The sequence below is a fragment of the Symphalangus syndactylus genome, chromosome 20 (genome assembly GCF_028878055.3).
Source record: "Symphalangus syndactylus isolate Jambi chromosome 20, NHGRI_mSymSyn1-v2.1_pri, whole genome shotgun sequence".
Lineage (NCBI taxonomy): Eukaryota > Metazoa > Chordata > Mammalia > Primates > Hylobatidae > Symphalangus > Symphalangus syndactylus.
Window position 1 is genome coordinate 39,062,965 of NC_072442.2, and position 27,449 is coordinate 39,090,413.

The 27,449-nt window shown below is 57.2% G+C and overlaps 1 protein-coding gene across 15 annotated transcripts in view; it reads right to left on the bottom strand.

The window, feature by feature from the left end:
- SRCIN1 (SRC kinase signaling inhibitor 1) overlaps positions 1-27,449 on the bottom strand; it is a 76,402-nt gene that overhangs the window by 11,196 nt on the left and 37,757 nt on the right. For 4 of the 15 annotated variants that reach the window (XM_063628891.1, XM_055258768.2, XM_055258778.2 and 1 more), the window contains 17 exons: positions 27,238-27,261; positions 23,134-23,329; positions 22,338-22,536; positions 21,814-21,907; positions 20,450-21,315; positions 19,302-19,394; positions 19,023-19,066; positions 18,550-18,737; positions 17,205-17,380; positions 11,704-11,834; positions 11,426-11,573; positions 10,859-11,105; positions 10,128-10,362; positions 7,716-7,870; positions 7,217-7,369; positions 6,419-6,541; positions 3,239-4,127 (listed from right to left, as the gene is read on the bottom strand). In XM_063628891.1, the coding sequence (XP_063484961.1) occupies positions 3,477-4,127; positions 6,419-6,541; positions 7,217-7,369; positions 7,716-7,870; positions 10,128-10,362; positions 10,859-11,105; positions 11,426-11,573; positions 11,704-11,834; positions 17,205-17,380; positions 18,550-18,737; positions 19,023-19,066; positions 19,302-19,394; positions 20,450-21,315; positions 21,814-21,907; positions 22,338-22,536; positions 23,134-23,329; positions 27,238-27,261 (3,723 nt within the window). In that variant the 3' untranslated portion in view covers positions 3,239-3,476. Of the gene's footprint in view, positions 1-4; positions 2,251-2,491; positions 2,639-3,238; positions 4,128-6,418; positions 6,542-7,216; positions 7,370-7,715; positions 7,871-10,127; positions 10,363-10,858; positions 11,106-11,425; positions 11,574-11,703; positions 11,835-17,204; positions 17,381-18,549; positions 18,738-19,022; positions 19,067-19,301; positions 19,395-20,449; positions 21,316-21,813; positions 21,908-22,337; positions 22,537-23,133; positions 23,330-27,237; positions 27,262-27,449 lie in introns of those variants that run through there. The other 11 variants (XM_055258770.2, XM_055258775.2, XM_055258773.2 and 8 more) reach the window with 7 other exon arrangements.

Consider the following 27,449-nt stretch of genomic DNA (forward strand, 5'->3'; position numbering starts at 1 on the left):
AAAATAAAATTTCCACAGGAAACATTTATTACTTTACAAGAAAGAAACCATGTTTATAAGAAAGGCTACCGGAGCACTGGAAGTGAGACAGGGGCACGGAGGGGCTTAGGAAGGCTGGGGGTGGGCGACCCTTCCTGAGGGAGACAGCAGCTGGGGCAGCCTCGTACAGGCTGGGGCGGCGGGGTCGGGGAAGCATTATGTCTGGACGCACACGTGAGAGGAGACTGGGGATGCCTGGGGAAGCGTGTGTGGGTGACTGGAGCTCAGAATGGAGACCTGGGTGGGGGCAGGGACTAAGCAGTGCCTGGTGCCTGAGGAGAGGAAGGCATGGTGTGAGGAGAAGAGGCTGAGGAGTGGGGCACAGGAAAGGGAAGAGGCGGGCAAAGGAGAGTCGCCCAGGCAGGGTGCAGTGGCTCACGCCTGTAATTCCAGCACTTTGGGAGGCCAAGGTGGGAGGATCACCTGAGCTCAGGAGTTTGAGACCAGCCTGGCCAACATGGTGAAACCCTGTCTCTACTAAAAATACAAAAATTAGCCAGTGTGATAATTAGCCTGTAGTCCCAGCTGCTCGGGAGGCTGAGGCACGAGAATCACTTGAACCCAGGAGGCGAAGGCTGCAGTGAGCCGAGATCACACCACTGGACTCCAGCCTGGGAGACAGAGCAAGACTCTGTCTCAAAAAATAGAGGGAGTCACCCAGAAAGGAGCCCGGAGGCTCAGGGTGGAGGCTGGGGAGAGGATGCTGAGGAACAGAGGGTCTGCATAGCCCTATGCAGGTGTTGGGGGGTCTACAAGGCCACATGCTGCAGAGCAGTGGGGGAGGGGGGTGGAAAGAGCCCATCTCGATGCCACTGGAGACCCAGGCAAGCCTGGAGATGGGGTGGAGGCTGGGCCATAAAGGCATGAGGCTGACACCACAGCCGAGGAGCTGGGCTCTGGGGAGCGAGGGACTATGGTGGCAAACAGTGCAGCATCATTAGAGCCAAGGGAAGGGCCTGCTGGAGAGGCTGAAGCACTTTGTGGTGGGGAGGGAGGCAGTCTGGACTTGTGTCCTGCCCCCCACTTGCCAGCCGTGTGGCCTTGGATTAAGCCTCAGTTTCCCCACCTGTCACATGTGGGTAATAGACCTTCCTCAGTGTGGTGAGTGTGAGATGAGATAACGCACGTGCCTGGCCCCAGCGAAAGCTCTGTCAGTGTCAGCTGCTCTGCTGGGCACCCAGGAGGGTCCAGCCTGGCAGTAGCAGGAAAAAGATCTGGAGGTGAGGCTCGCAGGGTGTCTGGGGGTCATGAGGAGGCAGGTGGGAGCTGTGGAGAGGCTGCGGGGGGGCTGGAGGGCTGCTTTTTGAGAAATTCTCCTGGGAGCCAGTAGGGAGGCAGGGCCTTGGGTGCCCAGGGCTGTCCCAGGGCCAGCGCAGGGAAGGGTTCCAACATTCCTAGGTCCCGATCCTGGCTGTGATGCCACCTTGCTGTGCACCTTTGGGAAGCCCCTCTCCTTCTCTGAGCTGTCCCCTCATCTGAAAAAGAGATGGACTCACCCATCTCTAACCTCTTGCCTCTGAGTCTAGAACCTTCTTTAAGTGAGAGCATCTGGACATATCACAGCCCCCACCCTCACACCCAGAATGGGCCTGTCATACGGGAGCTGCTCATAAATATTCACTGAATCAAATGAGCGCACTAAGGGTCTCTCACAACATCTAGGTCCAGGAGCCACCCTGCAGCCTCTGACCAGGCCACAAGGGCAGTAAACACCCACGGGTGAGGTGTGTCCACTCTCCACACAGCCCCCGTGTCTGCTCATTAGATCTGAAAGAGACTGCGGCATCCCTGCAATTCCTGCTGCACCCCTACCCTTCCTGAGGGCCAAAGTGCCTCACCCTGTCCCCACCCCACCTTGCAAAGATGGGAGGTGACCCCACTGAAACCCAAACACAAGGCTGAAAAGCAGATGCAAAGTTGGCTTCTCCCTTGGCTAGGGGTGGCCTAAGAGCTAAGAGGGAGACTGGGATAAGAGTGGGGCCCTGAATAGCAGAGCCCTGGGAAGAGGGAGAGGGAAGCGGAGAGAGAAACAGAGTGGCAGGAAGCAGAGGGCCACAAAATCCCCCTTCTACACCCCAGGGTAGGCCAGGCCTGAGAAGGGACCCAGACGTTGGGGCTGCTGGAGTCACAAACCCGCTCGCTCACCCCTTCTCCAGGAGCCAGCAGTGGCAGCTGGAGACGAGTCTTCTCTGTGTCTGAGTGAGGGAACTCCTGACAGGGGAGGTGCCTGGTTGAGAACTCATGTGCTATTAGAGATCCAAAGCTCCGGGATCGGGAGGAGGAGGGAGAAGATGGTTCAGGGGGTGGGTGGGGCAGTCCTGGCAGGGAAGGTCTGTCTGGGCAGAGGTTGGGAAAGCTGGTCACGGGAGCAGGGGCAGGAGATGCCCAGCGTGGCAGGGGCCCGGCATGCAGCAGAGTGGGCCTGGGTGGCCCCCACAGTCCCCACCCTCACCTGCTGCTGGGCCTGGATCCGCATGTACTCGGCCCTCTGCTTGCCATGTTTGCTTTTGTCGGGGCTGCCCGCCTGGCCCTGGGCCGCCTTCAGCCGAGAGGCCCCCGGAGTCACCACTTTCATGGGTGGTACACTGCCTCCGCCACTCTGCAGGAAGAGGAACAGGGTTGCAGTTGCAGGGTCCACGTGGGGTGAATCACACAGGAACCTAGCACTGGGTGGGGTCTTGGGGCTGGGACCTCCTCAGTGGAGCCCTTTGAGACCTGGACACCCATCTCTGGCTCCACATCTGAGTCCAGAACCCAGGTCCACCCTCTGAGTCCCCATTTATGGTCTCCCTGCAGGAGAGGGGTGGGGCCCCAGCCAGTTTCCCAAAGGCTCTTGAGGGAGAGCTCTTCGGTGGCTTCCTTGAGTAGCTCAGGGGCAGCTGATGCCCTCCCTGGGAGCCTCTACTAAAGTGAGCGTCCCCAGCAGCAACCCCACTCCCGGCAAGGGGCACCATCTGGACCTGGGTGCACATGCCAGCGAGGGGCTCTCTGTAATGGCACACAGAGCAGAGGGGCAGCCCCAAGCCCACATCCTCCTCCTAAGGGGAGGATGGAGGTGAGGTCTCCCTAGGGATGGGCAAGCTTGGCTCCCATGAACCTCCCCAAGTACCAGGCCTGCCCATGGGACACTGGGGATCCAGAGGCGCAAGCAGAGAGATGACAGAGACAGAGAGTCAGAGACAGGAGGGGGAGGGGAGCATGGGGATGGAAGGTGGGGAGAGAACTTTATTTGTTGGTTTACAGATACAGAGCAGAAGGGGAGAGGCCCTCGTTCTTGCCAAGGCTGGGGATTGGCCGGCCCCTGGGTAGGCCAGCTTCCCAGCCTCCCCCGGACTCTGCCTGCAAACCCTGCTCTGGCACCAGGCTCCCAGGAGAGTGGTAAGAGCTGAGAGAAGGCCGGTGGGAGGAGGGGGCTGGCCTGGCATTTCTGCTGCCCCCTACTCTGTCTGACTCTGGAAATGGAAGAGGAAGGCAGCAGGGGAGGATGAAGAGGGGGCAGCCACCTGGGGGCCGAGGGGTAGGGGTGGGGGCCTGCCAGGGGACCCCACGGCAGGGCCTGTGCCCATGTTGCTCAGGGTGGCTTCCAGCTCCTGGAGCGTCTCCTCCAGGCTGTCCATCTGCTGGGCAGTGGCGGCCCACATGGTGCAGCCTGAGTTGGCAGCCGCCTGGCCCTGGTGCTCCCTACTGCAGGTTTGGGCATCATGTCCAGAGTCCTTGAGGATCTCCTCTGGGTAGATGTCAGCAGTAGAGGTCTCTGGAGTCCCATCCTGGGCTGGTCCCTGAGGACACGGTACCCTGGCTCCTCCATCCTCTAGGCTGCTGCCTCCTCCACCCAGTCTCTTCAGAGCTGCCCCTTCCTTCCAGGGCATGAAGCTGCTCCTCGGCCCAGAAGTCTCCCCCACTACCCCTGGCGGGGCCTGTGGACCATCCCAGCCCCTCCCGCTGTCAGCCAGGGTCTGAGGTCTTGGGGTGGGAGCTGTCCTGGGTCCCAGTTCCTCAAGTCTGGCCTCTGGCGGGGAGGGAGGGTTGGGGGCACACTCTGTCAAGATGATCCTTGGGACGCGGAAGGCCCTGGGACCTGGGGCAGCCTGCGGGGAGAAGGAAGATGAGGAAGAGTGTGATTCCTACAACCAAACCCCAAGCTAAAATGGGGGTTACAGTTAGGTGAGCCTAGCCCCTTTCTTTTACAGATGGGGAAACTGAGGCAGGGAGGGTCCTGACAGAGGCTACCCAGTAAGTTGGAGGCAAAATTGGGACCAGAATTCAGGTCTTTCCCACCATACCCTATGGCCTCCTACTTTCCAGTAAAGGTGCTGGTTTGGCCAGGGCAGGCACACGTTTACTTTACACCACCCATGTGAGCCTCTGGGAGCCGGGCTCAGGGTTGCTCCCATGAGTGTGCCCATCTGTGCAATGACTTGACACCAAGATGGGGCCGGTGGAGGATGAAGTGAGCTCGCTGGGCACGTTGTGAGTGCTTCATAAATATTAGCTATTTGTTGAAATGAATGGAATGGCCGAGACCTTTGGCCCAGTGTGGGCAGAGATGACATGTTAGCCTCTGGCATCTCAAACCAGAGACTTCTGGTCTACCCCAACTTTGTGTGCTCTCTCCAAAAGCTTCACAGCTAGAAGGGGTGGGGCTTGCCCCCTGCCAGATCCTCTGTGGCACACACACTTGGGCAAAGCTCCCTTGGGCACCTGCTCCGGTACCAGCATCCCTGGCCCCGGCCTCGGTGAGGGCACAGAGGGAAGCCCCAAGTACCACTCCCCGATGTGAGTGAATCCTGGTCTAACTCTGAGCACCAGGCTTGTGCCAGATGCCGTCACATACTTCCTCACCTTCAGTGCCTACCTTAACCTGTGAAGGGACTGCTGCTCTCACCAGGGCGAGGGAGGTTACACACTTCACCCAAGGCCACCCACCCACAGCTAGTTAGTGGCAGAGCCTGGATTTGAACCCAGATAGTCTGACTCCAAGGCCAGTGCTCCTTCCACTAAAGGGAGCCGTGGGGAGCTGGGAGGGGGCAGCAGGGACCCCCAACCACCCCCTCCCAAAGGAACCCATCCAGCCTTGCCACCTGCTTACCTGGAAGTGGGGGGTGCTGACTGGGAAGGCAGAGGGCAACCTCACGCTCGCCCGGCTCCGTTGCCCGGTGCTGCCACAGGATGCAGAGGGTCGGCCAGGGGCAAAAGGCCTTGTCCACTGGGCCCCTCAGGATGGGCTCCCAGAGCCGGAAAGGGGCAGGGCTTGGATGGGAGGGGCCAAAGTGCCAAGGGCATGGCCAGCCCAGGAGGCGCCCCTTCCATACAGCTCATCCTAGAGGTTCCTTGCACTGCTCTGTGCCCATCCTCTGCCCAGCAGAAGGCACTGTCCACTATCTGATGCCCCTCTGCTCCTCCCCCGCCAGGAAACCAAAGTGCCAACAGGCCTCCAGCCAGGCCAGAAATCAGGTGGCCACCAGACAGAGCCCGCTGTGGGCCAGGGAGCCCCAGATAGGGAGTGTGTGCACATGGGAGGCTCTCCTTCCCCAGAGCGAAGGCCCCCCTGCCTCAACCTGACCTGGCAGAGAGAGAATCCCAGACCTTCCCCCTCCCCTCCTCCCCAAGCACAGTCCCCAGGGGCAGGGTGCAGACAGCAGGTTCATCCCCAAATTCCCAGGAAAGAATAAAGAGGAAATAAGTGCAGCAGGACAGCAGCAAGGACTGATGTTAGAGAGAAGGAAGAATTTCCCAATGCCAAAAGAACCAGCAGCCAAGGAATGGCATAGCTTTCCTCCATTCCAGGCTCTCTGTCCAAGAGAGCAACGTAGGCCCTGGGGCTAGTGAGGCTGTAGATGAGCCTACCCCTGTGGTGTCCTGGCCCCCAGCGCAAGGCATAGATTCTAGGGGAAAAACAGAGCCCCTCCCCAGCACAGGCAGCAGAGCAGCGAAGATGGAGGTGGGGGCTAGGCAAGGGCTCAGGACAAGGCCAGATTTTGAGTTGGACCCAAAGTAATCTGTGAGCAAGATCCAAACTCCAATCTTGGCCACACTCAGCCTTTGGGCCAGACCTAAGCTCAGACGCAAACCAGAACAAAATACTCAGGCCTCCATCAGCAAGCCTGTGAGAAAATGCAGACACAAGGGGCCGCCAGATGCCCAGGCTGCTGGAGTCTCAGGGAGCCCCCCAGCAGGCAGCGGGGAGGAAGGGCTATGCACCTGTCCTTGGAGTGGGGGAGGGGTGAGTCCACATATAATGCTGTGGCAGTGGATGTGGCCATGGTGGGACTTGGGATGGTGACTGGCGTTTTAGCGGGTTAGCGTGGGAGGTGAGGAGAGGAAGCTGTGGGGGCACAGGCAGAGAGAGAGCTGTGAGAAGTGGGAGCAGCCCCGTTACCTTCCGTGTAGGGCCTGGGGCTGAGCCCCCGGGGGACCCCAGGTCCTGGGGGGACAGCAAGGTGGGGATCAGCTGGCGGCGGGGCGTGGGGGGGAGGGAAGACACTGAGCTTCTCTCAAACACCTGGGGAGCAGAAGGTGGGGGCAGGTTTGGAGGAGGGGGCACCAGGGAGGATGGGGGTGCTGGCCTGTGGCCCTGGCACCCTTGGGGAGGGTGGCCTGGGATGGCATCGGCCCCCAGCCTCACCCCTTGGTTCCTTGCCATAGCTGCCGGCCCTCTCTGCTCTCATCTGGTCACCTCAGAGCCCTGGTAGTTCAGGTCTCCTGCACTGGGGCTGGGGGTGGCTGAGAACGCTTGAGTGTGGTGACTGACACCACTGGGAGAGTCAAGGCATGGGGCATGAGAGTCTCAGAGCTCTGTCCTCAGAATATTCAAGTATGGGGGTCTCAAGCATGAGCTGATCTCGGAACACTGGGGGATGGGGGTCTCCAAACTCGGTGATCTCAGAATCTTCGGATATGGGGCTTTCAGAGTGCAGGAGGTCTGGGGATACTTGGGGGGGACTCAGAGACTACAATTAAAAAACTCAAACCTGCAAGGAGAGAAGACTTTAGACCCCCACCCCTCATTTCACAGTGGAGAAGAAATGGAGGCAAAAGGCTGGGGTCTGAACAGCCAGCGCTCCACAGGGAGCCCGAGAGCCCATCTTCTGCCTCATCCTGTCACCTGGCCTGGGGGCAGCCTGGGAGGGAAGGGTGCCTGGCTGAGACCTTGGGGGCCAGGTGTGCCCTGACCTACCTCTAGCTCTGCGATGATGCGATCCTCGTCATCCTCGTCCTTGATGGCCGAGGCCATGATGGGTGGTGTGGAGGCCGGGCGGGCCACCTCAGACACAGCCCGGCGCAGCTTCACCTGGGGCTTCTGCACCTCCAGCTCCTCGGACTCGGCCTTCTGCAAGGCCCGGGACTCCTGTCAAGGCCAGGCTCTGCCCCACTTTAGCACCAGCTCACCTCCCAGGCCCCATCCCCCATCCACCCCAGCTTCTCGTCTGCTACTTCTGCTGCTACACCCCTGCCAGGGTGTCCCTCAACAGACAGGGGCCTGGGATGGAATTAAGGCAAATACACATACCTAGAATCTCAAACTAGCAGGACAAAGTCGCCACCGGCCACTCCGTCTTTCCTTCCATGTTCTCTGAGAAAGGGGTCTCTTTCCCACCCCACAGGGTCTCCAGAAGTCATCTGAGGCTTCATCCTAACTCAGTCCCCTGGCCCTCTGTCTGAGGTGGGAGTGGTACCTTGATGAAGGCCGAGTCCTTCTTGCTGGTGACCACCACCTCTCCGGTGCGTGTGGTGGTCAGGCCGTGGGAGGAGGGGAAGCTCCGGCGGGGAGGGGGCGGCGGGGGCGACTTGGAGGGCTTCTCCGTGCGGTATCGGGGCACTGTCAACTCATCTGCAGGCACCAAGGGGCTGGGGGTCAGCAGGCCTGCAACCTTGGAGTCAGTGCACTACTTCTAACTTGAAGGGGATAAACTTTGCTTCTTCCTCCAGGGAGGACCAGGAGGAGGTGAGAGGAAAGCCTGGGGGCAAGAACACAGGGCCCCTCCTTCTCTTACCTCCTCCTGCACACAAGCCCCAAGCCCTGTCCCTCTCCTGACAGCACTCTTGCTACTCCAAGTGTGGTCTGTGGACCACAGTGTGGCAGCACCTGGAAGCTTGTCAGAACTGCAGCTCAGGCCCCACCTCTGGGCTGCTGAGCCAGAATCTGGTTGAACAGATCCTGGGGTGACGGACACACATTCAAGTTAGAGAGGTGCTGCTCTAACCACCTCCTTCCCACTGCCCCTCACCCTTGCCTCAGCTCAGCTCTCCATCTCTCCTCCAGGGATCCTGGCCCCTCCCACTGGGCTCTCCTCTCCCCCAATTTGTCCTCCAGCCCTGTTTCCAGGGTAACCTGCAGAGAGGTCACTCTAACCATTCCCCTGCCTTTGATCTTGCAGTGGCTCCCCATCACCCCAAACCATGTCCAAGCTCCTTAGGCCAGCACCTCTGCACTTGCCAAGCTTTCAGCCTCAGCTCTGCTTGCTGCTCCCCAGGTTGGACCCTGTTCAGGCCATGTCACACACACACACCTCCAGGCGTCTGCACACGCCGTTCCCTCACCCTGGAGTACCCTCTCTCACTGGCTAGGGAAGTGCCCACTCATTTGCAAGACTTCAGTGAAAAGTCACCTCTTTAGGGAAGCCTTCCTGCCCTCCTAAGGCCTCCCCTAGGACTGCACAGTACTGGCATTCACCTCTGCTATTACATTTAGCACCTGCATTCTATTTCTGGTTTACATACTAGGCATGGCCTGGCACAGATTTCTTTTTTTTTTTTTTTTTTTTTTTTGAGACGGAGTCTCGCTCTGTCCCCCAGGCTGGAGTGCGGTGGCGCAGTCTCGGCTCACTGCAAGCTCCGCCTCCCAGGTTCACGCCATTCTCCTGCCTCAGCCTCTCTGAGTAGCTGGGACTACAGGCGCCCACCACCACGCCCGGCTAATTTTTTTGTATTTTTAGTAGAGACGGGGTTTCACCGTGGTCTCGATCTCCTGACCTCGTGATCCGCCCGCCTCGGCCTCCCAAAGTGCTGGGATTACAAGCGTGAGCCACCGCGCCTGGCCTGGCACAGATTTCTTAATCATTTTGAGCCTATGTCATCCTCTGTAAAATGGGAATAACTACCGTATCTGCCTCCTGAGCTTGTTATAAAATTATAAGGATGAGGCCGGGCGTGGTGGCTCACGCCTATAATCCCAGCACTTTGGGAGGTCAAGGTGGGTGGATCACGAGGTCATGAGATTGAGAGCATCCTGGCTAACATGGTGAGACCCCATCTCTACTAAAAACACAAAAAAATTAGCTGGGCGTGGTGCAGGCGCCTGTAGTCCCAGCTACTCGGGAGGCTGAGGCAGGAGAATGGCATGAACCCGGGGTGGAGTTGCAGTGAGCCAAGATTGTGCCACTGCACTCCAGCCTGGGCAATAGAGACAGACTCCGTCTCAAAAAATAAAAATAAATAAAAAATAAAAAATAAAAATAAAATTATAAGGATGACTACATTAAAAGCAATGGAACAGTTCTTATCACAGAGTAAGTGCTTGATAAACACAAATGTCAGTGTTATTCCCCCCACTAAATTTTGAGCTCTTTGAAAGCAAGCCCTGTCTTATTTCCATATCTCCAGCACCTAGCACACAGTAGGTGCTTAACAAATATGCATTGCAGGAATGAATAAAATGAAGGAATGATGACTGCCACTTCTGGTCTGGATTTCTGCCACTCCCGGGACCATGACTCAGGCTGGGGACCATGGGAACTGTGTCAGTATCAGCAGTATCAGCGCTCAACCGGCCCTCAAGACAGCCTGGTTTGTGGCATGCTCCCAGCCAAGACGTGGAGGCGGATGACTCTGCCTGGACTTGCTCCCTTCCTGGTCCTCTCAGTGGCTCCCTTCCCAAGACAGTGGGAAAAGCCGGGATGGAGTCCGGCTCGCCCTGTCCTTCTGGGTCCCAGTCTCCCTTTAGTGGCGGCTGATGTCCCAGGGCCTCCCTTGTCTGGCAGCCCAACCACAATGATCTTGAGATCCCAGTGCCTCCCCCATCAGCCTGAGTTCCTGAGGAGGCCACGCCCCCACGCTGGGCTCCTCACCAGCCCTACTACTCCCCATACCTGAGCCCCTCCTCCCACTGGGCTCCGTTCGGGGGGCTGCCTTCTGGCCGTGGGGGGCCTTGGGGGGCTTGTGATCTGGAGTGGGGGCCGGGCCTGGATGGGCCTTGCTGGCACAGTCCAGGTCAGGGATGGCCTTGAGCAGCTCTGCCTGTGTCTCTTCCAGCAGCCGGTTGATGTCCTTGGCACTGTACTGGGTCAGGGCTGCCCGCTTCTCCTCCCAGTCTCGCTCTGCAGCCTTAAGAGGGAGCCAGGAGTCAGGACCGAGGTAGCTCTCCTGCTCCAGGACCTCTGGGGCCTCAGCCTCCTTCCCCAAGCCACACAGGCAAGGAATAGAAAACGAAGCCTCATATTTGATCCCACCTCCAGGAAGACCCTTTGACTTCTCGTGGGTATCACATGGCATCCCCATGGGTAGGAATGCCACCCTCATTATATACTATATTCGTGATAAACTTAGATCTATTTCTGGGCATTCTATTGTTTCACTGACTACATAGTCTATTCTTGGGCAAACATCATACTGCTTTGATTATTGTAGCTTTATAATATGCTTTCTGTCTAGGAGGGCTAATGTCACCCTCATTATGCTTCTTAGGCTTCCATTAGAGCACTGACCCTCCTCCCCCAAGGAAAAAGACCCACAGGATTGGCACTCCCCACTCTAGGAAGGATGGTCATAAGAATGTGTGAACCTGGCTCATGGCCCCACCCACAATCCCTGGCCCCAGCACCTCGACAGACACAGCTTTGTCCACGCTTCTCTTGCCAGGAGTGTCCAGGCCTTTGGTGGGGTTGCCCACTTTGGGGGTAAGAGAGGCTCCTTCAGCTGGCCCGCTCAGCTCACGCAGGTTCAGCGGGGGGCTGGGGGGTGGCATTTCGAAGTCCACGCTCTTGTTGAAGTCAGTCTCTGCCGTCACTTTCTTGGGGGATTGACTCAGGAGATTGTTGGAGGGTGGCCACACACCCTCATCCACTTGCCTGGGGTTGGGAGAGTTGGGAGCAGCTGTGAGGCCAGCAGGTGGTGACCCTTCTGCAGGAAGGCTGCCTGAGGGAGGTGGGGTGGGAGGCAGGCTCTGGGATGCTGCAGGAGAGCTGGGAGGGCCTGGGGAGGAGGGACTGCCCCTGGTATGAGGAAGCCAGGTCTACAGCATGCAGGGGTCACAGGGCAGAGCTGAGGTGCCAGTCCAGTCGGCACGCCAGTGACCTTTGGGGGAGTTGGGGTAAGGGTTCAGTCTGACCTATGGGTCTGGGCCTGGTGTGTGACCCCATAAGAAATCAGAGGTCAGGGACAGAATGACCTTCGGATCTGGGCCAGCGTGTCCGTGACCCCGCGGCAGCGCTTGAGGAGCCCATCCAGGCGCTGGGGCTCCTCCTTCAGGAACTTCACCGCCTCCACCTCCACGCGAAGCACCACCCGCATCTTGCTCTGCAGGCCCGGGAAGTGAGCTGAGGAGACAGGAAGGCGTGAGCTGGGGCCAGAGGGAGCACCACAGACTGGGAGGAAAGGATGGTGGCTGGAGTATGGCAGACTTCCCCGCCCTGAACAACGTGCTGCATTTGCAGGCCCCAGACCCACCCTTGAGCTCTGTCAGCGTCTCCCCGAGCTGCTTCAGCACCAGTGCCTTCTCCTCCAGCTCAGGGCCGGGCACCAGCCGGTGGTTGTGGGACACGTCCCTCTGGATCTTCTCCACCGATTTCTCCAGGTCACTGCAGCCACAGAGAGACCCTTTCAGCCCTTTTGGCCTGAGATGCCAGCCCAGCCCCCAGAAATTGGGCAGCTGGAAAGAAATCAGGCCACCAGTTGGATCAAAAGTAAAAGCAGGAGGCTGGGCGTGGTGGCTCACACCCGTAATCCCAGTACTTTGGGAGGCTGAGGCAGGCAGATCACTTGAGCCCAGGAGTTCAAGACCAGCCTGGGCAACATAGGGAGACCTCATCGCTACAAAAAAAAAAAATAATAATTAGCTGGGTGTAGTGACAGGTGCCTGTAGTCCCAGCTACTCGGGAGGCTAAGGCAGGGGGATCGCTTGAGCCCAGGAGGTTGAGGCTGCAGGGAGCTGTGATTGTGCCACTGCACTCTAGCCTGAGTGACAGAGGGAGACCTTGTCTCAAAAGCAAACAAACATAAAAGCCAGCCATCAGGCCATATACTCAAGTAAAATCTGCAATGCCAAATCTCAGAGATGAGGAGACTTCAGAAGCGCTCCCTAAGAGGTGCCCCGCACCATCTGCCCCCTTGGAAGCTCTGACCCTCAGCAATATCTGCCTGAGTATCTCTCATTGTAACTTGCATCCCCTGATTCTATTCTGCCAAGGAAGCAGAGAGAACTTGGTTGCCTTTCAAAGAACCAGAGGCAGAGCACGTGGCCCCAGGGAGGTCTCTTGTCTTGGGGGAAACTGCCATGTCCATTGCCTTTCTCTCAAATGATCCAGCCACACAGCCTCTTTCCTGAGGGCCAAAGCTGCTTTAGATTTTCAGCTACTATATGCTGAACTTGTGTCATTTAAGATCCTACATTCTTCTAAAATGTAAATCAGATCAGGTCATCACTCGTGCCATTGAACCCTAAATGGATCCCATCATGCTGAGGCTAACATCCAAACTTTTCAGTGCAGCCAAGAAGGGCAGGAAGGTTGTAGTTGAAAACTTGGTTCTAGAGTCAGACTGATCCAAGCTCCAATCCTAGCTCTGCCCTTGCCAGAGGAGAGATCTTGGGCAAGTTACCTAATATCTCTGGACTTCAACCTCCTCGTCCAAAAAATAGGGATGGTAAGAGTTCCCCGCTAGGCGTGGTGGTTCAAGCCTACAACCCCAGCACTTTGGGAGGCCGAGGCAGGCTGATCACCTGAGGTCAGGGGTTCGAGACCAACTGGCCAATATGGTGAAACCCTGTCTTTACTAAACATACAAAAATTTGCCAGCCATGGTGGCGTGCGGCTGTAATCCCAGCTACTTGGGAGGCTGAGGCAGGAGAATCGCTTGAACCCAGGAGGCGGAGGTTGCAGTGAGCCGAGATCGTGCCACTGCACTCCAGCCTGGGCAACAGAGTGGGACTCTGTCTCAAAAAAAAAAAAAAAAAGAAAGAAAGAAAAAAAAAGAGTTCCCTCTTCATGGGGGCCATCAGGTGGATTGGATGAGCTAATGCAGACGGGAAAGCACGCGGCAAAGGGCTCAGTGCCTGGGAGCTGCTCTTGTTTTCCGTGCTGCTGTAACCCTAGTCCCATCTGGCTTCTGCTTAGAGCCCTTCAGACCTGCTCTGAGGTGCTACATGTGCTGTCCTCTCTGGCTCTTTATAATGCTGTTTTCTCTGCCTAGAATATTCCATTCACCCATACATATACAGGCACACACACATGTGCTAACTCCCACTGATCCTCAGGTCTCAATGGGAAGCTGTCCTCCAGCCCCTCCCCTTGCGGCTGTTGGGTCTGCTTCCTGCCCTCCAAACCGCTGAAGCTCCTGTTGGCTGGGTTGTGCAGCCTTCTGGACTACTAACCCCAGGCAGGCAAAGACCATGTCTTCCAGATTCATCTCCGGTTTCTAGCACCTGGCATGGTGCCTGGTGCAGAGTAGATGTCTGGGAAATAATTGTGGAATGAATGAACAAGGGAGAGAAGGAACTGCTGCCCAGGTAGGTCATCTCAGTTCTGTACTTGAGTCGCTGACATCCCTGACCCACATGCGAGACTTTATATATATTCCTGTCAAATCCCATTGTTGGATTTCAGCTCAATCCAGGTGCAAACAACTTTTGAATTTCAGTTCTACCATCCAACAGATTTGCTCCCCCTTAAAGCTCTGTGTCATCAGCAAATCTTATCAGCACGCCTTACACATCTTCATCCAACTAGCAGGTGAAAAGACAGACTGGGTTGAAGTCAAGGGCAAAAGCTTGTGACTCAGCAGCACTACCAGTTAAAGAGCTATCCTGTATTATGCACTTACTGTATACCAGGTGCCACACTCAGGCCTTGGCTTTCATTACTTTAATTAATCCTCAAAACAAATCCTGGAGGTGGGAACAGTTATTATCTCCAGCTTATACACAGAGAAACAGTGGCTCAGAGCCTAGACTACACATCCCAGCCTCCCTTGCAGTGATAAGTGGCCATTTAACTGAAGTCTACCCAATGGAAGATGAGTGGAAGGGGTACATGCTGCTTCCAGACCTGGCTCACAAAACCTCCCATGTAAGGTCCTCCATGCTCCTTTCTCCTTTTTCATTGGTTGGAAACTCTCTGGGTGATCTTGGAAAACACATGTTGAAGACGGCAGAACCTCCATCAGCCTGGGTCCCTGAATGACTGTGTGGAGAAGAGCCACCCGCCTAACCCACCCAGTACTGTTCCATGAGAAAGATATGTTTATTACTTTTGAATTATTAAACAATTTGGGAGCTTATTTGTTACAGGAAGCTACCCTAATTAATTAGCTATCCTAACTAAGACTCTGGCATTTAAAAAAAAGGAAAAAAAGATATTCAGATATTCAAAGAGATTAACTAGTTAGTTCAAGGTCATACAGCTATTTTGTGGCAAAGCAGGATCTACTCACATCTGACATCAGCCATTGGTTCTGCTGCATCTCATTTCCACACTAGACCAACATCAGCCACGCTGCCCCCAATCCATATACTGTCCTACCCAGCCCTCGCTCTACCACATGGGAAAGAACAACTCCCCTGCTCATATGTGTGACACCTGACTGGTCCAGGCTGTACCAGTTTTATAAAATGGTCACTCCCAAACATCACACAGAGGGGGAGGAAACTCTCATGTAAAGGACTCGAATAAGCCTTCAGGAGATGACAACACTGCAATTCTCAGGCAGGAGGGACTAGGCCTCCCTAAGCTCAATCAGTAACTTGATTTTCTGATCATCCAATCTGCCAAAGTTGGGGGGCCTCTAACCTGGGCAAGCTCTGCAAATGAGTCCCAAGCCAGCTAGTCTAGACACTGGATTAAAAAGTGGCTAGGCTTTCCAAACCCAGGTTTAGTCCTGGAGGGGTCAAGAGGGGAGAGTCAAAATGGAACCAGCTAAATAGTTTATGGGGCCCAATGCAAAATGAAAGTGTTACCTCTAATTTAAAAATTATTAAGAATTTCAAGATGGCAACAGCAGAGCATTACACCAAGCATGGGGCCCCTCCGAGCATGGGGCTCTGCGTGACTGCACAGGTGGCATACCTACAAAGCTGGCCCTGGGTTAGGCAAAGGTGGATTCCAGGACCTAAAAGGTCTCAGTCAGCAGAGGCTGCACCTAAAGGCAGTGCCCAGACAGACCTTAAGTGCTGGGCTAGATGGACAGGTGAGTGAGTCAAGCTGAATGAAACAGAACCAGTTTTAACTTCCAGCAAGTTGCCAGGAAAGAGGAAGTGGTATAGCAAATTGGAGCAAGAGTAAGTGTGCAGGAACTACGGCCAGAGTGTGGGGCGGGGGGGCTGCAGGGTTAAAGCCTGGGAAGGCTATGGGAGCTGGGCAGGGAGGGCCTTCACGGCCAGGTTGGAGCCCAGTATCTGCCCAACCCAGAAGAGGCAGGAGTCCCCTTTCAGGAGGATGGAGAATCCTGCCAGAAACAGTACTGCAGGTCCCAAGCTCTCTGAGTAATGGGTTTGATAATGGGGCAGGGGGTGGGGAGTCTGTGTTCCTGAAGAACCAAGGCCCTCAGGGAGCCAAGGACCAAACACTTATAATGACGGTAGCATAAATCTCTCCTTTCGTATCTTTTGGCTCTGTGCTTTTAGATCTCCTTTAATTTTCCTTTACTGTCCCGGTAAAGTTCCTTTTGAAAATTCCAACCCCCCTCCTCTGGGCTGAATGAAAAGGGACAAGGAAAGGATAGAAAATCTGGAGAAATGGAATTCCCTGGGTGAGGAGAGATGGCACCTACCAGTCTGCTTGGAGATCTGGCTGGAGTCCTCACTAAGTTATCACACCTAGAGTGGTGGGGTGGCCCCTTACCCTATTTCAGCCACATGGTGTCATGGGAATTGTTGCCTTGGGCCTTGCTAAAATGCACATGTACCACTAGGCTATGTGGGCCCCAGGCTGAGGAGCAGCGACCCATCTCAAGGAGCCCGTTGCAAGAGGCTCATTTATGACTTAGTGAGGAAGCTGGGCTCCAAGGAGCAGCCTCTCCTGGCTCCCAGAGTCACTGGCCAGTACAGCTCAACCCCTTGTTGAAAAGAGAGGTGAAAAACTTAATGCTGGGTACAGATGAGGACACTGGGGCACAGAGAGGGGCAGGAACTGCCCTGATCACTCAGCCCCTCAGTGTTGGCACTGGACTCCAGGTCCTCTAGTGCCCTGTGTCACCAAGAGGGGGCCCACAGGAAGGAGCAGGGCTTCTGTCTCAGATCCTTATCACTGGCGAGGGAAAGCAGGGTGGGGGTGCTCACTCCTTGAATGGACACTGAAAGGCAGCGTCTCCCTTCAAAGGTGCCAGACAATGGAATGGTTGGCCAGACAGCCATTTGCTAAATTTGGATCAGAAGACTGTCTTCTGTTAACCCCTCCATGCCTAAGCATGCGGAGGCAGAGTGTTCGCGATTCCTCCTTCCTTCTGAAAACACTACAGCCCTGTTCCAGCTGCACTAGGAAGGAAGGTGGGTTTTCCTTGGCTATATCTGGACTCAGAGATCAGGGAATTGGATCTTCAATGATGGCTGGTCAGCGCCAGGCTGGAGCAGTGGCGGCACCTGAACTCACTACCCGAGGGTCACTTTGCACGGGTCACAGGCCAAAATGAAAGTAGGCAGAGGGCAGAGGGAAATCAGGCAGCTGGCCGCATGACAGTGAAGCTGCAGGCCACAGGAAGCCTGAGTATGGATCATTATGAAGCAAGACCATAGCAAAAGCAGGCATCAAGCCAGAAAAAAGAAATCAGGAATAATGCCAGCCGGTCATAGGTTTGTGGGTCACAGAGAAATCAGGCCAGAGGAGAATGAAATCAGGCTTCAGAACAGACCAACGCCCCCTGTGATCAGAGGGAAGGGAGCTGCGCCTCCCAGGAAAACCAGGTTGAGGGTCACTCCGGCCGCACCCCCACCCCTCCCTCCGCCGCGGGCCCAGCCTCACTTGAGCTGCTGGGTAATAAGCTCCTCGTCGTTGAGATAACGCAGCCGCTCCTCTTCCACCAGGGTGCGCTGCCGCTGCAGCGGGTCCTCCTGCCGCCGCGCCGCCTCCGACACGCGCATGCTCAGCTCTGCCTCCGTGCGCTTCAGCAGCGCGCGCACCGACTCCTGGTTCTGTAGCTGCGGGACGCACGGACGGATGGACTCGGGTGGGGGGAGCGGAGGCGCGCGGCAGGGGAAGGGCCGGGAGAAGGCGGGTAGAGGACTGCCCAATCCAGGGCGGGGCTCTGCAGAAGAAGCGGCTGCTTGGCTCCGCCTCAGGCAGCAGCGAAGGGGTGGGATAGCGAAGGGCAGGGGCAGAGGGCTAAGTTCTGGGCAAGAACAGAGGCAGGAGGAGAACGGATGGGGATCGTGGAGAGGGGAGCTTTAAAATGGGCCATGCAAAGGGGCAGCTGCATGGCTGTGGCCGCGAGCAGGGGTGGTATTGCAGAGGGAGGAGGGCAAGGTTAAGTTCTGGGGAATATGAGGCAGGAGAAGGGGCTGGGAATATTTGCGGGACAGGGTGTATGTAGCCCTATATAGGTAGGTCCCTGCCGACAGTGCGGCCGCATGGCTATGGCTTCCATCATCCCAGAATGGGGACGGGACTGGAATGAAGGACTCAAGCGCTGGCATTTGATAGAGTTTCCATGGCTGGGACAGGAAGACTAAGTTAACGATCCATCCAACCCTGTTCCAAGCCTGAATGGCAGGGGTGGGCGAGATCTTACCCGTTGCCCAGATGGCAATTCTCTGGCCCCTCCCCAGCCTGTCTCTGCTAATTATCCTCACCTGACGGGCCCTGGGCCCGCTTGAGGAGCGGACACGGCGATGCCAAGCTCCTGACAGGTGGGACCATCTGCCAGGCAGGGCCGGGGAGACTGTAGGGGCTCAGGAGGGAGGAGCTGAGCGGACTTGGGGGAAGGGCTCTCGCTTACTCAGGGAAAGGGATGCAGGGCAGGAAGCAACTGGAACTGCCCCGAGGGATACTGACGAAGGAGGGGCTCAGTGGGTGACTGGGGCTCCAGGAGGGCGATGGGGACTCAAGGAAGGAGAAGGAGGGCTCAATGAGGGGGTCACGGGCGAGGGGTAAGGCCTTGGTGAGGAAGTGGAGGTTCAGCGAGGAGGCGGAAGCTCAAGAAAGGGGAAGGGGAGAAAGGGTTCGGAGAGAGACCAGTGAGCGGCGAAGGACTCGGGCGTGGGAGCTCTGGGAAAAGGATGAGGTAGTAGGGGATGGGGCAGGACTTGCGGCAAGGGACTTCGACCAGCAGGTGGGCGTCGGTGGGGCGGGGCCCAGGACGGGGCGGTACCTGGAGCTTGCGCAACTGCTGGAGCTGGCCGCGCAAGTCACTGGCGCTGTTCTGCAGGCCTCGCAGGTGAAGCTGCATCTGCAGCCGGCTAACGGCGGTAGGCTGCCCTGCAGGGGTGCTGCTGGCCGAGGGCGGGGGCGGGCCGGACACCGGGGTGGCCCCGCTGCTCCGGCCGCCTGACCCACAGGCTGCAGAGGACCACGAGGATGGGAGAAAGTGAACAAACTGTGAGCCTCGGAAGGACTGGGCTGGGACAAGGTCCTCCCTACTCTCCAACCGCACACAGTAGCCAGAGACGCCCGTGGCTCTGACTACCTGCCCCAAGTGGTCAGCCCTAAGGGTGGGGACCAAAGTGCCAGGAAAAAGACCTCTTGGGCTAAGGCCAGTGATGTAGCTATTGCTTAATCCCCACTTTATAGATTAGAAAACAGGCTCGGAGAGAACAAGGATGGGGGAGGGGGAGGGTCACTCACGTGCTGAGGGGGTGGCTGCTCCATTGGAGCCTTCAATCTTCTCGCTGTGGCACAGGGAAAAAAGCCATCAGGGGGTCCAGGCCAGCCCCAGACCTTCAGAGCTGGGTGGAACCTTGGATGTCATCTCCTCCAGCTCTCTGATCTCAGGATGGAGTCCCAGAGAAGGGAAGGGATTCACCCAGGGTCACCCAGTGAGACACTGGCAGAGCCGATGCCCATTTCCCCTTCCTCCTGCTCCACCCCTAGGCCCTGGCAGTGGTGTTGGGAGAGGGGCCTCACCTGGGGGTCTCAGGCTCAGAGCCTCGCAGTAAGGCGCTCTGCACCAGGCCTGTGAGGCTGGCAATCTGCTTCTCCATGGCCTCCATGCGCTCCCTGGGGAGGAAGGGGGTCTGGGCAACCTCGCCTCTGAGCATAGGGTCTCTCCTGCCCAGCCCCCCATTCCTAAGATTGGTAACCAGAAGAAACACCGTCCCATCCCTGGCTGCCAAAACACAGACAATGCAAAGGGCCCCAATGCCTAAGGATCAAGCCCACAGCCTCCCATCTCACCTTTCACTCCCTCCCTAAAGGCTGCACGCTGATCTCTCCATGCCTGGCAATGCTTTCCCCTGCCTGCTCTGCCTTTCTCCTGACCCCCTCCCCAAACCATTCCACAGACCCCAGGAGCCCCGAGGAACCCCTCCTTCCATGCCACCCAAGGGAAGTGGAGGTATGCTGAGTGTCTCCCCACTAGACCGGGACAGGAACTGGGTTTGCTCAGCTTGGCATTGACAGTACCCTTTGCAGTGCCTGCCACACAGGCCACGTAAGAGCTGTGTGAAGGCCAATGGCTTCTCTTCACCGCTCAGCAGCGCTGCCTGAGGGTGCAGATTACCTATTGCCCTGGTTACCTCCTCCAGCTCTGCACCTTTAGGAGGGGACTGAGCGATGGGCAGGGGCTCCTCAGCCTGGAGGCTAGGTACCCGAATGTGCTCCTTTCCTCATCACCATTTCTCAACAGCACCCTCCTCCCTAGTGGACTTCAGCTGTCCCGGTGCTGGACAGCTCTCACTGCTACAAACTCTTAAGCTGGAAAGCCACTAAAAGTGGTTCAGACCCTCAATTTTACAGCTGGGGAAACCGAGGCTTAGAAAATGGATGCAAACCCAAGTCTCCAGAGTCCTCGTCTGGGGACCTCTCAACCACCCCCTCTAGTCTTGCGGATGGGAGGAAAATGGCAAGCTGGTCTCTCCAATGCCCTCCCTGCCACAACCAAGATGCTCCCTGGCGACGCTTCAAGACTACTCAAGGTCTCCAAAGGACTCCAGGATCTCAGTCCAGGGCACACACCTGCCACGGACTCTGCCGTGCACCCTCTCCGCAGCGCACCCCCCACCCCCAGTCCCTGAGGCCTGGTTAACGTCCCTCACCTGGTCTCCGTCCCTCACCTGGTCTCCGTGTCCTTGGCTGGCACTGGCGGCCCGAACCCAACCAGCGAGCGTTCCCCAGGCCCAGGGAAGAGCTCCGAAGGGGGAGCTCCGGCCGTCGAGGCGCTCCCCGCGCTGCGGGTCTTCCCTCCAGGACTCTCGGCGAAGACGGACGAGGAGCCCGAGTCCTTGCGGAAGGACTGGCGCACTGGCGAGCCGCGGCTGGGCGGCCCCGAGTAGGGGCTGTGCGGCGGCGGGGGGCCTCCGGGGGGCGCTGCCACGTCGGCCAGCTTCTGCGGTGACGAAGGCGGTAGGCGGAAGCCGTAGCCGTCGCCGTACAGCGGGCCGCCGCCGCCCGCCGCCTTGTACAGGGTGTCCTCCAGATCGGACTGCAACGCGGCGGCCGAGTAGGTGCTGAGCGAGCGCACCGAGCCGCGCTTGTAGAGGCCGCCGGCTCCCGGGTAGGCGAACGGGTCGCCGGCGGCCGCGGCCAGGCTCAGACGGCCCTCGTGCAGCAGCCCGTAGGGGTCAGCATAGAGGCCCTCGCCTTTCACCAGCACCATGCCGCCCGCCTTGCTCGCCAGATCCTCGTCTGGCTTCACGTCGCGCCGCTCCAGGATGGCGCTGGGGCTGGGGCTGACGCCCTGGGCGGCCGGGGCGCCTCCCAGCCTCTCGGCCGCGTGGTGCACCGGGCTGCCGGCGTACGAGGGCGGGCGCCCCCCGGCGTACGAGAGGCGCGAGCGCGACGGCGAACCGGACTGCAGCCCGGATGGCAGCCCCGACGGCAGCCCGGGCGGCGGCGAGCCGGACGCCAGGTGCGGCGCTGGCGACAGGTTGTTGAGGCGCCGCGTGGGCGACGACTCCCGCGATGCGTACACCATCTCTCTCTGCGCAGAAGACAGCCCGGAACCCCACGTGGCTGGTCACCAAGGACACCCCTGTCCCCTGCTTGAGGAGCCAGCATCTCCTCCCTGACACTTAGGAAGCCCCTTCTGCTCTCTGCCCTCCCTCCATCCTGCTGCGTCTAGGGCCCCTTTCCCATCAGCGTTCCCAGCATGGAGGAAAAGGTGGCTGATGAAGAGGCACCAGAGGGGTAACCCTCAGCTCAGCTACCGTGAGGGGTGGGAAGTAGAAGGGGAAGGGGTGGCTCCGGCTCCTGAGAGAGGGCTTAGAATATTTGGAGGCAAGTTAGCAAAATCCCGTGTGGACAGGCCAGGAATGGAGGGGAAAGTGGCAGGTGGGACAGGGGCTCTTCCCTAACCCCTCAGCCCCTATGCTGTCTTCTCCAAAGCTGGCCCTGGTTCCCGATGACAACTGCCCAGACCCTGCTCCCCTGGACCCCATGTGCCCAGCCTCCCCAATGCCCTGGGCATGCCCAGCCATACCCGGAGGTCCCCATTGGTGAGATGTGAGCCAGGGAAGGCAGCATAGAGGGGCTCCTTTCTGTAGATCTTGATAATACTGCGGTCCTGGATGTCCCTGAAAGAAGCGGGGGGACGGGGGTCACCACCCATTCCCCAGCCGTGCACAATGAGAAGGGGTGGCTACTCCAGGCCAAGAGAAGAGGGGTGGCCAGAGGCACCGGGAGCCCCAACTCTTTCCTAAATCCTTCGCTCAGCCTGCCTGCCACAAGCACACACGCCCAGCAGCCTCCACCCCGGCCTCTTCTTGGCTTCAGGCGCCATTTTCAGGTTAGCTCAAAGCAAAGGGAACCAGCAGGGGTGGATGATTTAGAGAGGGGGTAGGGCTGAGATGGCCGAGGAAGGGGGCGGGGCGGTAGGGCTCTGGGAGGAGAGGGGAAAGGCTGAGGTCGGGTAGGAAGGAGCTGGGGAAGGGCCGGCGGGGTCCAGCACCCTGCAGAGGAGGAGCGTGGGGAAGCCCACCCGCATCCCCCCGGGTCCACGCCCACCGGACGTCCTCCAGCTCGTAGAAGACGTTGCGAGCCTCGTCTTTGATGAGGATGGCGGTATTGGGCGACTTAAGCATGCCCATGGTGAGCTTCTGCGGGAACATGTGCGCGATGAGTGCGTGCAGCGTGTCCAGGCTGCTGACCTCGTGCGTGATGTGCACGCGCCGAGTCTCCTCCCCGAACTGCAGGAACAGCACCCCTGCGAAGGAGACGCCGCCCTCGCTGTCACTGTTGCCGTCTCCACGCCGCCCTCCAGGAGAGCGCGGGGAGCTTTCTGGAGCTGCGCCAGCCCCGCAGCGGCAGGGTCTGAGGCTAGACGCCGCCCCCGAGTGCAGGTGCACCCAGGCACCTCTCATGCTGCCGGCGGGGGCGCCAGGCCGGGTCTCCAGCCTCTCAAGGCACCCACTGGACTCCAGGCAGTTGGAGGAACTTGGATAAGGAAATGGAAGTGGGGGCAGGAGCAGGTGGGGCGGAAACTGAGGGGAAGTGAGCTGAGGGAGAGAGAGGTTGGAGAGGGTTAGAGAAGGGAGATGGGAGAGAAGGGAGGGATGAAAGAAAGGGACAGGAAAGGAAGCAGGAGGGAGAGAGGAGGCTTGGAGGGAAAGGGGTCGGGTGGGGATGCTTTGGGTGAGAGAGAGATGGAGAGAGCTGGGGTTGCTTGGGGAGAAGGGGCTGTGGGAAAGAGAGCAGAGCTTGAGGCGAGCTGGCGTGCTGTAGGGGAGGAGGGGGCTCCAGGGAGTGAACAGCATTGGGAGGAGCCTGTGCCGGGAGGGAGGGTGGACTGGGCGGGCAGTACCTGGGGAGCGCAGCTTGGTCTGGCTGGCCGAGCGGGAGAGAGGCAGGCTCTGTCGGAAGCGGTTCATCCTGCTGAAGCCCAGGGGCAGCTCGGCCTCCGACATGGTCTCCAGCGACTCGGCCGAGGCGTACGACAGCTTTGCCGCCTGGTCTGCCAGCCCGGGCTGGGCTCCCTGAGTGTGGCGTGAGCTGCGGGTCTGCAGGGGCCGGGCAGGGCGAGAGGAACCAAGAATGAGCACCCCCGCCCTTTGCTTGTCACTGCCCATATCCAGGCCTGGGAAGGTCCTGCCAGCCAGCGACACCCACACAGATTACAGACTCCTGGAGTGGCCGCAAGAGAGTTCCCAAGTCTCTCCTGGCCTTGGCCTCCCTGGGACACCTGGCAGGTAAGGAAAGGGCAAAGGACTCAGGCACCCTGGGAAGCCAGACAAGAGGCCACGTGAGTGGGAGCCATGGGCACAGCTGCTATTTCAGGCTTCTGAAGAACAACAACACAAATTTGTCACCGAGGTGAGCAGCAGAATCGTTGAGCAAATTGGGGCATTAGTTCCAGACATTAATTAAGTGGCAGGTTTGTAAGCGGAGAATTTATTCTTCATGGAGTTCAGAGGGTGGGGGTGGGGCGGAAAGCAGAGCCCGGGGAGAAAGCAAGGAGAGCTGGGACCCCAGGATCCCAGCTTTGAGGGGATGCGGACTCTGACAGAGCTGGACACAGGGAATGTCCCTGATTTAGGGTGAGTGAGAAAACTATCCCAAATTCCTCAAAGACAGCTGGACCTGGATTTGAGACGAACTGCCCAGTGCCCACAACACACATGTTAAGTCTGATGTGACACACATGCGCACATGACACATGTGCCAGGCCTCAGCCCCTCCTTGCAAGGCACATGCTGCCACACAGCCGCCAACCTCCCCCACGACCCTCTGAGTGACGGCAGCCACTTCTCTGAAGCTGTAGCTGAGGCTGACATCTGGCTGGGGGTAGGGAAGGATGTCACAGGACAGCTTGATGGCTCTCTTCGTGGGGGAGGCGGAGTCAGGATGATTTCAACCATACTTTAAGAGCCTACTTTTGGCTGAAACCTGGGGATGTCACTCAGGGGCACAGCCCCTGACATTCTGCCCTAGTCCCTGGGCAAGAAATCTGGTTGTTGTACAGAAACTGGTACAAGGAGTGAAATAATGAATCCGATCTACATCATTCCATGTTATGTGCATTATATACATATATATATTACATATACTGTCAAGAAATAATCATGTTGCCCAATTTTTTTTTTGTAAAACAAATTGTCTATTTTTAACAACAAATCACTCAAAACCATTAACACTGGTTATCTCAGGGTTGACAGTTTTCTTTTTTCACTTTATAGATTTCTCTACAAAACTGTGTGAATAGATTCCTTTTGTAATTTAAAAAAAGACAACAATAAAATATCTCTAAAAAGGAATCATTTATTCTCCTCTTCAGCTCCCTCTCTCCCCAATTCCTGATTTACCCCTAATTAATCTCCATCTTCATATTAACTCAATTTAATGTTCCAATTGGATTAGCACTCTTAAAGGGAGAGCATCTTCTTCTGATGGGCAGTATGCCCAGCTGTCCCCAAGGTGGCCTTGAGGGTTTGGGAACCATAATAGATCAGATGTGGGGACATCAGGGAGCTTCCCCTCTCAAGCACAATGCCTTGACCACTGGGTGGGCGTGGGTCTTGGCAGGAGGAAGGCAGCATAGAAATGGGCCGGGGCAGTAGGGAGGGGCCGCTTGTGCTTGTGACCGAGAGGCTATGGCCCAGCTCTAGGCTGACCACCAGTGCCAGCCCACACCCCTCTGTCTCACCTTCATCCCAGCTGAAGGGCGGGGAGCTCTGTGGTAGTGTGGGGAACCAGGTCTGGTCTGGTGGTCACGGGGTTGCCTGGCAACTAAAAGGTCAGTGGTTGCCAGGCTAGTGCGAATGAGGGCTACAGAATTCAGGCAGCATGAGGCAGCCAGCAACGATGAAGAGTAGGGGGTGGCCATGGTGCCAGGGGGGACACCAGTGAGATGCCAGTAAGGAGGTGGAACAGGGGTCCAAATGAAGGGAGGCAGGGCAGGGATCCTGGGGGTTGCTGCTTGCCAAGAAGGCAGAAACCCTGGGAGAAGAGATGCCCACGTTCCCTGCTCCACCACTTCCTAGCCCCATGGGCACCTTTCCATTCTCACAGCCTGTACAGAAAACCCTCTCGAGAGGAGGTAAAACCTGCTGGCACTTCTCTCCATCCTTGGGCTGAGACAATAGGGCAGAGGAAAGTGAAACATCCAGAAGGACTTCCCCACCATAAGAGAGATGGCAGAAGAACAAAACAGTGATTCAAGCAGAGCTCTCCTAAGATAGGAGAGGGACCGCCATGGGAGGTAGAGAGCGCCTATCACCAGAGTGTTCCAGGGAGCAGCTCATGGATCTGAGATTCTCAGAGGTTGTCCACAGACTAGGGAAGAATCACTTGGGAGCTTTTAAAAATACTCTTTCCAGGACCCCATATTCACTGAACCAGACTCTCTGGGGATTGGAGCCTGGGGTTCGAGATTTTTGACAAGTTCCTAAGGCGATTCTGATTTCTAAGTTTGAGAATCAAGGCAGAGTCTATGATTTAGTAGCTAATGAGGTCAGCTACCATGTAAGGCTCACCAGGAGCCAGGCACTGCCTGGAACATGCATCCCCTCTTTTTTTTTTTTTTTTTTTTTTTTTTTTCCTTCCTTCCTTCCTTCCTTCCTTCCTTCCTTCCTTCCTTCCTTCTTTCTTTCTCTCTCTCTCTCCCTCCCTCTCTCTTTTCTTTCTTTCTTTCTTTCTTTCTTTCTTTCTTTCTTTCTTTCTTTCTTTCCTTTTCTGAGATAGGGCCTCGCTCTGTCACCCAGGCTGGAGCACAGAGGCGCAAACATAGCTCACTGCAGCTTCAATCTCCCATACTCAAGTGATCCTCCCACGTCAGCCTCCCTCCTTAGCCAACAAGTTCTCACTACATTGCCCAGGCTGGTCTCGAACTCCTGGGCTCGAGCGTTCCACATGCCTCGGCCTCCGAAAGTGCTGGGATTACAGGTGTGAGCCAGCACATCAGGCCTTTTTTTCCTGTCTTTACAACAATTCTATGATGCAGACATTGTCATTCTACTCTACAGAGGAGAAACCAAGGCTAAGAGGATATGTAACTTGCCCCAGGTCACCAAGCTAGTTAGCAGCAGACTGTATGGAATTCACCACTATGCAGCCTGGCTCTTGGGTCCATGCGCTTAACCACTACCCTCAACTGCCTCCTCCAAAGAGGCTATGCTTGACACTGTGACTTTGACTCCATGATTCTCTGATTCAAGGACTTCTTGCAGTGGTAGGAAGAATGCATGCAAATAAGACACCTGGGGAGTCTGGGTGGGATGCCTCCCACCCCCTGTCATGATGCCTGGGACTTGGGAGGCCAGAGACTCCAGGAGGCAAGCAGGTGCCTGAGGGTGCTCTCCCAGGGGTCAGCAGGATACCCTGGGAGGGGCAGACAGCTCTCTCAGCTCTGGAAAGGCCAGAACTCAGGAGGAGGCAGGAAGGCACCTATCCCTGAGCTTAGCCCTCCACTTAGACAACAGGCTTGAGGGTGTAGGACCATGAGTCTCCTGCCTAGAACGGACCAGCCCCCATGGTGGAGAGTAAGAAAAGGAAGGGGGACCCATCACAGTCACAGGGCCTCCCTGGGAGGTGAGATATGAATTCAAAGAAGAGGGCCCACAACAAGGTCTAGGTCCCTAACTCAAAGCCAGCAGTCTCTCCAGGCTGGGGAAAATGTATGTCACTCCAAAATGCCCCTCAGGGGCTGGGGATGCCTGGGGACTGAGCATCTCTAGCCCAGATCCCCAGCAGGGGTGGCCCAAACTCCCACTCCATCCACAAGCCCGTGACAGGCGAACCCAGACTCTCCCAAAGCAGCAGCCACAGCCTGCAGCCCCAAGGCCCACCGCCCATACCAGAAGGTGCCCGTGCAGACGCACACCCCGGTGCAAAGCCTGTGCAAGGGAGAGGCAGGGGCAGGGGAGGGAGAGCACATGCAGTTGTCACGGGAGCAGAGGCATCATACACTGACCTTGAAACTCCAGTAGTTTGGCTGCTGATGGAAATAAGAGAAGAGATGGTTATGAGGGGGCCCAGGAGGGGAAAAGAGGGGCAGGGGCAGGTTAGAGACCCTTGGAACTCAGCACTCAGCCCTAGGACAAGGGCCCTCCACCCTCCCAGGAGCAGGAAGGAAGTCATGCCTGGTACATCCATTCTCTACTGAGACCTGGAACACCATGGACC